This window comes from Mizuhopecten yessoensis, unplaced genomic scaffold (genome assembly GCF_002113885.1).
Source record: "Mizuhopecten yessoensis strain PY_sf001 unplaced genomic scaffold, ASM211388v2 scaffold8989, whole genome shotgun sequence".
NCBI lineage: Eukaryota > Metazoa > Mollusca > Bivalvia > Pectinida > Pectinidae > Mizuhopecten > Mizuhopecten yessoensis.
The window spans coordinates 504,963-514,074 of record NW_018407823.1 but is presented as its reverse complement, the minus strand read 5'-3'; the positions used below and the strand labels follow the sequence as shown (position 1 = coordinate 514,074).

General features: G+C 37.3%; 2 protein-coding genes across 2 annotated transcripts in view; one reads left to right on the top strand and one right to left on the bottom strand.

The window, feature by feature from the left end:
- Positions 1-1,672: 1,672 nt before the first annotated feature.
- On the bottom strand, positions 1,673-2,788 carry LOC110456965 (TRIO and F-actin-binding protein-like). The gene has a single exon (XM_021508033.1). It carries the CDS (start codon positions 2,786-2,788, stop codon positions 1,673-1,675), a length of 1,116 nt encoding a protein of 371 aa, XP_021363708.1.
- Positions 2,789-5,533: 2,745 nt separating this feature from the next.
- Positions 5,534-9,112, top strand: part of LOC110456964 — a 24,691-nt gene continuing 21,112 nt past the window's right edge. The window contains exon 1 of the mRNA XM_021508032.1: positions 5,534-5,617. The gene's annotated coding sequence lies outside the window, so the exon portion shown is untranslated. The remainder of the gene's footprint in view (positions 5,618-9,112) is intronic.

Here is a 9,112-nt window from a genome sequence, read left to right as displayed (position 1 = left end):
CATACACACATATATATAACAGCATACATATAACAGTAAACATGCATACATGTAACAACATACATACATACATATAACAGCATAAATACATACATATAACAGTAAACATGCATACATATATTACCATACATACATGTATATAATAGCTTACACACATACATATAACAGCATACATATAACAGCATACATACATACATTTAACAACATATATACATACATACATATAGCAGCATACATACATACATATATTACCATACATACATGTTTATAATAGCATACACACATATATATAACAGCATACATATAACAGTAAACATGCATACATGTAACAGTATATATAGATATAATAGCATACATACATATAATATCATACATACATATAATAGCATACATACATGTAATAGCATATATACATACATGCAACAGCACACATACCTGCATACATATATTAGCATACATACATGCATATAATAGCCTACCTACACACATACAAACATACTTTGCATGCATACATATCATAGCAAAGCATATATACATACATATCATAGCAAAGCATTGTATACATGGCATACCTACATATATAGCAGACCATATTATAGAATAGAATAGCAAAGCATGCATGGCATACATAATAAATGATTATAATATATTTAGCATTTTTTCTAGTTTAGACAAGAATTTGCTTATATTGCTGAGCAAGGAAGAATTACAAATAGAAAACATACCTTTCACTTTGACAATAGTTGGATTGATATAATAATAATTGGGAATGTATTTATGACGTATTTCAATTACAGTTTCATTCTGACATTGGTACAAATAATGAAATTCGTCACCTACATCTGTTGTACATAAGGGACACATTCTTTCCTGTCTTGGAACGCCTGTCCATCGACCTATTTCTATAGGCAGCCTTAAATTGGACATTCTAAATTTACATAAAATTTTCCGTTCTTGTAGGAAGGGCTTTAGCAAATATGGTTCAAATTTCCGTTCGTTTTTGAAAATTGAATAGGTTTTACCAGGAGAAGAACTATCTATGTCATGATACCATTTCTGGATAAATTGATCGATAAATCTCTTCTTGATAATGCATTTTAAGGTATCTCTATTGACTGTACATGATTTTTGGTTAGTCCATATATTGTTAAAAACAGTAACTATATAACCTCCTCTCAATTTCATTTTGAATATAACTGTAGCACAGTCGGGCGAGGACATTTCTGTTGACAAGGTAGCTCAGTCGGTTAGACACTGTAACAAAAGTGGGTTCAGGGTTAGCACAGTCGGGCGAGGACATTTCTGTTGACAAGGTAGCTCAGTCGGTTAGACACTATAACAATAGTGGGTTCAGGGTTAGCATAGTTGGGCGAGGACATTTCTGTTGACAAGGCAGCTCAGTCGGTCAGACACTATAACAATAGTTGGTTCAGGGTTAGCACAGTTGGGCGAGGACATTTCTGTTGACACGGTAGCTCAGTCTGTCGGACACTATGACAATAGTGGGTTCAGGGTTAGCATAGTTGGGCGAGGACATTTCTGTTGACAAGGTAGCTCAGTCGGTTAGACACTATGACAATAGTGGGTTCAGGGTTAGCACAGTTAGGTGAGGACATTTCTGTTGACAAGGTAGCTCAGTCGGTTAGACACTATAACAATAGTGGGTTCAGGGTTAGCACAGTTGGGCGAGGACATTTCTGTTGACAAGGTAGCTCAGTCGGTTAGACACTATGACAATAGTGGGTTCAGGGTTAGCACAGTTGGGCGAGGACATTCTGTTGACAAGGTAGCTCAGTCGGTTAGACACTATAACAATAGTGGGTTCAGGGTTAGCACAGTTGGGCGAGGACATTCTGTTGACAAGGTAGCTCAGTCGGTTAGACACTATAACAATAGTGGGTTCAGGGTTAGCACAGTTGGGCGAGGACATTCTGTTGACAAGGTAGCTCAGTCGGTTAGACACTATAACAATAGTGGGTTCAGGGTTAGCACAGTTGGGCGAGGACATTCTGTTGACAAGGTAGCTCAGTCGGTTAGACACTATAACAATAGTGGGTTCAGGGTTAGCACAGTTGGGCGAGGACATTCTGTTGACAAGGTAGCTCAGTCGGTTAGACACTATAACAATAGTGGGTTCAGGGTTAGCACAGTTGGGCGAGGACATTCTGTTGACAAGGTAGCTCAGTCGGTTAGACACTATAACAATAGTGGGTTCAGGGTTAGCACAGTTGGGCGAGGACATTCTGTTGACAAGGTAGCTCAGTCGGTTAGACACTATAACAATAGTGGGTTCAGGGTTAGCACAGTTGGGCGAGGACATTCTGTTGACAAGGTAGCTCAGTCGGTTAGACACTATAACAATAGTGGGTTCAGGGTTAGCACAGTTGGGCGAGGACATTCTGTTGACAAGGTAGCTCAGTCGGTTAGACACTATAACAATAGTGGGTTCAGGGTTAGCACAGTTGGGCGAGGACATTCTGTTGACAAGGTAGCTCAGTCGGTTAGACACTATAACAATAGTGGGTTCAGGGTTAGCACAGTTGGGCGAGGACATTCTGTTGACAAGGTAGCTCAGTCGGTTAGACACTATAACAATAGTGGGTTCAGGGTTAGCACAGTTGGGCGAGGACATTCTGTTGACAAGGTAGCTCAGTCGGTTAGACACTATAACAATAGTGGGTTCAGGGTTAGCACAGTTGGGCGAGGACATTCTGTTGACAAGGTAGCTCAGTCGGTCAGACACTATAACAATAGTGGGTTCAGGGTTAGCACAGTTTGGGGAGGACATTTCTGTTGACAACAAGGTAGCTCAGTCGGTCAGACACTATAACAATATTGAGTTCAGGGTTATCACAGTTGGGCGAGGACATTTCTGTTGACAAGGTAGCTCAGTCGGTTTAACACTATAACAATAGTGGGTTCAGGGTTCGAATCTTGTTCTAGTGTAGCCCTGCTGACGTGGTACGGGGATCCGTAACTCATTCACCCCGGGAATTTTATAAGGAACTATTCAATCCTTTGAGTTGGAAGATTTCAAATTTGTCTTCAAGGGTGAATGAGTTAACGCCGTACACAGTGGCCCTGTACTTTGGTATATTCCTCAAGTAAAACAATCCAATTTTTTTTTTTTTTGGTTTTCAATATATGTTTTGCGTCGGTATAGTACTAACGTTTCAGCAAGGTTCTGTGAAAAAACAACCTAATGTTTTATTTCATTTCATCAAAAAAGGAAAAGGAACTGTTTGTATCCAGATTCCATTCTGATTATTAAATTCACGAAATAGGGTAGTGAAGCCATGTGTCCGGTTGGCCTTCGATCGTGACAGCTGTTACAAAACAAACACGACACAGAATTATTTGGAGATACAGTATATGCTTTCAACCGTAGAATTAAATATTTCGTCCAAATGTGACTGATTTGGTTTGTCCATTTATAACAGAGGGTAAAAAGCGTTTGCAACACAACAGCAGAGACGTATAGGTACCGGCGGGTCTCAATTTGTCAAAGCATGGTTAGCTTTACCATGCTACTCGTGTATTAATGTATTGGACATATTCATCTTTAATGTATAAACAAAAAACTGTATTGGAAATTAATAGAACAATCTTGAACAATTTTTAATTCTGACAGTTAGCAGAGTCCAAGCGCCGGTTATTTTTTTGTCTCGTAAATCAGAACGTTAGTGACTAAAATATTGGACAAGCCTACCAGATCATTTGATGAAGTGATAACTGTGACTTGACAATTACGCAAGAAGTCGAAGCTGCAATCTCATGTCGTAGGTTTCTCATAGGTAAGACATCAATGGAAAGCCTGTGGCTTGTAATGATGTTATTGGTCATCATTTCGTTAATTGATTGGTTGATGATGGAGTGCGTTTCTTATTATTTTTTTCATCGTGCAGACGCGTAGCTCTCTTTATGCAAATGAGTACACATAATTTTGATGAGTGAAAACATATTTAATAAATACGTGTATTTCAAACCTTAATTACGTAAGAAAAGTAAAATTAAAAAAAAAAATCGAAATAAATACGTTTTTCTAATTTTTTATTCCAACATAAAAATCAGAGACATAAATTAGGTCTGCTGAAATCTAATCGCAAAATTGTCACGAAACACGTGAATTTGCTCCAGAGACCTTGAATTCAAAAACTTCCTTGAGGAGGCCAACCCCAAACTGGGCCTCCCCCCACGTATATGATACTAAACGTACAATACGTACTCGGTACGTTAACCAGTTACATTATTGATGTAACCGAACTTTTTTGAACATTAACGCGGAAAATTAACAAAAAAATCATCTGGTAAAAATTGCAACGGTCATCGGTCTATGATGAGTGTTCTACGATGGCTGTATAAAGATATAATTGTCCGTAACATAAGTTTGAAAAAGAGTTAATGAAATATTCCAGAGATTATTTTTTACTACTTCCTTTATTTAATAAAAATAGCTACTCACTTCTGTGGAAAAGGTACACGTGTTGTTGAATTCTCGTTAATTTTTGAGGAATTTCACATAATCTGATTAACAGAAAGTAAAAATAGAAAGTAGAACAACTTGGAACTCTGCTTCGTTGGAAAATAACCCAGTGCGCTTGGACTCTCTGCCTTAAGTTCATTTTTGTTTTTACTCCATTCTCTTATCGTCGATAGTTAGCAACTTTAATTCGGGAAATCTTAGTGAAGCGATGAATTTCAATTTTGTGATATAAGTCGATCTTGTTCACTCGTACTTTTTTGTTCCCTGAGAAAACGTTAGAAATTATCTTATTTATTATAATACATATCTATTGTAATAGCCGAAATGAAATAAATGTACATTTATACACATATGGAAGTTGGATGCTGGTTATCACGTTTGTTGAGCATGAGTGAAGTTTTCAATAGTTGTTTCCTAATTCTTTTCCATTTGTATTTGTAGTTGTATATGTATTATTATTCAGTCTTAAACGGAAGAAATGAAGTTTATAGTATGTGGTTTGGAACGCTGGCATTGAAAGATAAGATACGAATGATATAGTAGTGAGATCAGCGGATAGAAGCGGATTTGCCTACACACTATACTGCGGCGGCATTTTATAAACGTTTTTGTGTAAAATAAATTTGTCATTTTATTGAGTATTGATAATACATAGTTTTAACACATATCGGGATCATTTTGACACTACATGTATATCAACGTATGAAAATGGATCACAAAGTCAGTTTGAATTTTTATAAAGACATCGTCAGATTCTGTGGATCAAATCTAACGATCGGCATAGACTTATTGCGATCAATTTTTAGCACTGAGCTCACCTGGTCCGAAGGACCATGATGAACTTATGCCATACCGCAGCGTCCGTCTTCCGTCCGTCAACTTTTCCTTTAAAACGGCTCAAAAACTATTGTTACGGTTTGACTAAACCTCAAACCAATGAAAATAATTATCTCGTTGTTGAGAAATTACAATATCTCTATTAACGGTGTACAAGATTTACCAACCACCTGGATTACTTGCCTTAGTATCATTTATCTCCGCTAGGTTGCGCTGCACTGGCGCAGACGTGTTGGGCGGAGTTCGAACTTGAATATTTAAGGCCCCGACCGGGCCGACGCTTTATTTAATCACCAGGTAATCATGAGAAGTCATCAGTCATGTTGTAAACTTTATAATCGTGTTGCTTTGTTCCATATAGAAATTATTTCACGCTTGTCTGCCATTTCATATTTTCTTCAGGCGCGGTCATGAATGTCCTGTTTTATTTAACACTTCCTGTTTGTAAAACTGGGTGTTGTCATCGCGCTATAAAAAATCGTCACATCTAAAGCTTGTAACGGAATACATCATTGGTCATTTACAATGAGACATTGAGAGAAATAAGATAAATAGTCCACAGAAGTCAGTATTCTAGTGATTAAATCATACATGTTGTCATACCAAACCGAAAGGAAAACTGGAAATTCCGATGGGTCAGGTTTACGAAGAAATACATACATGCACACACTTATCCTCGGGTTACCGGTTTCCGCGCACTTGAGAAGCATCCGCGATTTCTTAATCATATAGGCAGAAAACTGTTGAAATTACGGATCACTGTCATAAACATGTATACAATCTAATAAAGGAAACAAAAAACTAACAACATAAAACTGTATTTTAAAAAATTCAGAACAAACAATTTTTAACAAATTTCTCCCGTCGGAAGTAGCCGTCATATGTTTCCGTGTGTCTATTTTGATTTAGTGTTCAAAGAAAGATAACTCGAATACACTAAAAAGAAATTCTCTACAGTGACCTGCAATACAAAAGCTTCGGTTGGAATAAAAAAAATATATCTTTGATCGTCAAATTAATTATCAAAACAACTTTTTTTAAATTTCACATTTTTAATAGATTTTTCAAGATGTCAAATTGAACGCATTCATGTAATTTTTTTTGATTTATTTGTTATATTTATTAAGTTATAATATATAATCTGGTTTTTTTTTATCTGCAGTCTTATATTGGTTTTGGTTGATGGTAAGTTATTTCTCATTTTGTTCTGTTTAAAAATTGGTGAACATTGGAAGTTCATTGCATTAAAAGGTTTACGTTTCATTGAAAACACTGTTTATCGATATAAGAATGTCTCCTTGGTCTTCGGAGGTGGAAAAAAATCGGCGAGGAGATGTGGCCTCATTTGCATACGACATTTTCGTACGTTTGAGACTACAGAAAAGACCCGTTCATGAATGAAATATATCACCGTTTTTTCAGGTATGGGTTAATTTTGAACAAGATAAAAAGTGCATTGCAGGTTTTTTTAATCGGTGATTATTTCTTATGTTTTCCTGACGAACTTCCGGTAATTTTTGTGTCAGTTTACAGATGATGGCCAAACGTCCATAATATCCTTGTGTTGTGGTCGGCAGGTCACGTAGTTACGAAATATAGGTTGATAAAATGGCGGCGCGGAAATACATAACGCGCGGAAACTGGTGACTAGACGATACCATTTAATTACCAGATAATCATGAGAAGTCATCAGTCTTGTTGTACACTTTGTATTCGTGTTGCTTTTTTTTACATAGAAATAATTTCGCGTTTGCCTGCCATTTCATAATTTCTTCAGGCTCGGTCATGAATGTCCTGTTTTATTTAACACTTCCTGTTTGTAAACTGGGTGTTGTCATTGCGCTACACAAAATCGTTACCACTACGATGACGGCGGTAAATTATCACCTTTACAAATGTTAAGGATGTTAATCCTGGAGGGGCCATTGACCCATCATAACTGAAACTGACCCTTCCATGTTCCAATTTTCTTTTACTTTTACATAGAAGGGCCCATCTTAATTTTCATATTGACTGAAAATGGCCCACTGCTCCCAATTTCCAGGATTTTCCCTGAATGTTGACATCAATAATGGTTGATTCTTTGTATGTCGTTTACCTTATTACATTGTTAGTACACTTCTGTGATGCATTAATGCATCATTCGGCCCAGACCCGGTGATGTATTAATGCATCATTCAGCCCAGACCCGATGATGTATTAATGCATCATTCAGCCCAGACCCGGTGATGTATTAATGCATCATTCGGCCCAGACCCGGTGATGTATAAATGCATCATTCGGCCCAGACCCGGTGATGCATTAATGCATCATAAGGGCTTAAGGGTTCACAGGAAAAGGGGTGTAAAGCTAACCATGCTTTGATCACTTGAGCTACCCATCAAATAGCTAGCAGAGGTGACTGAAAGAGGCCAAAGGTCATCGCCACGGTTTACATGGGCCACTTTTGTTTATATCGCGATCCAAGTGGTTGGACCAGAGCTGTTCGTTAATGAAATAAGGTCGGACCTAGTAATCTAATGCTGATTTCAGGCGAGCCTTGATAAACCCTTGCCAGGCCTACACAGAGACGTATATACTACAGAGATAAGAAACTGCCTCTTTCCCATGTCGGGTAGTCTATTAGGATGACATCAATTTCATTGCTACGACCTACAATATCGTTAGAGGATTCGCAAACCGCAAATTACGGCCACTAGACTCATCATTGTATATTTGTATGTTAAATTCAGATTTTTCTTAGAATGCCCTTTTCAACATAATTTGATAATATTTTTTATACTGTTCTTAATTTAGAAGTCCAACTTAATACTGAAATAGATGTTTTAAATTTAAGCAATCCATGGGTAAAGAACTCACATCGTGATATGTACTTATGTTAGTTATGATGAGGGCGATTAATTAGTGTGTGTACATGCAAATTATAATTGTTACCTATGACGAGTTCAGGTGTGAATTTGGAAGGGTATGTCAATATGTCGTGAACCTTTATCTAGAATTTTGATTAGCCAGAGGAGTTATATTACAACTACCAGTACCGATCCCCTAAGGTTTTTTTCCCATACCCGCACCTGCCTCCCAGTTAGTTTGGCTCCCGTAAGATCTCCTCACTGGTAAGTCCCAAATTCCAGGATTTTCCCAGAATGTTGACATCAATAATGGTTTATTCTTTGTATGTCGTTTACCTTATTACAATGTTAGAACACAGGGGTTTGTTACAAATGTCTTATATGTTTATTAGTCTTTTGTAACGAACCTGTTTTGGAGCCCATATTACCATAATCAGTGGTTTCATGAATGAGTCATTTGTAGCCAGTAGCCGGTAAACCTCCAGTCTGATTGAACAAAATTGAACATATTCTGTCAGCTCTGGCCTAGCTGTGTTCGAATGAAATGAAATTATAGCCACTCGCTGTTCAAAATAAGAAGGAGTTTGAAAAATCTGAATCAACATCGGAAAAAAACCCAAACCAAGTCGTTGATACGGAACAACATGAACACACAATGACCTAATATGATATATTTGCAAATCTGGCAGTGAAAACAGGGTTAGACACTAATTTGTTTGCTTGGTACAGTCCACAGGACTAGTTTAATAGATTATTTACTAGTCCTTCCAAAATATGTTATTTTAAGCAGTTTCAAAATATTAAAAAGGAATCTCCTTATTTTATGATCATAATTTTAGCCCACCTTCAGATGGTGGCCTATTCAAATCACCATCTGTGGTCCGTCGTCCGTCTCTTCTTAAACAATTCTTGTTATCGCTATTTCTCGGAAAGTACGGGGGGG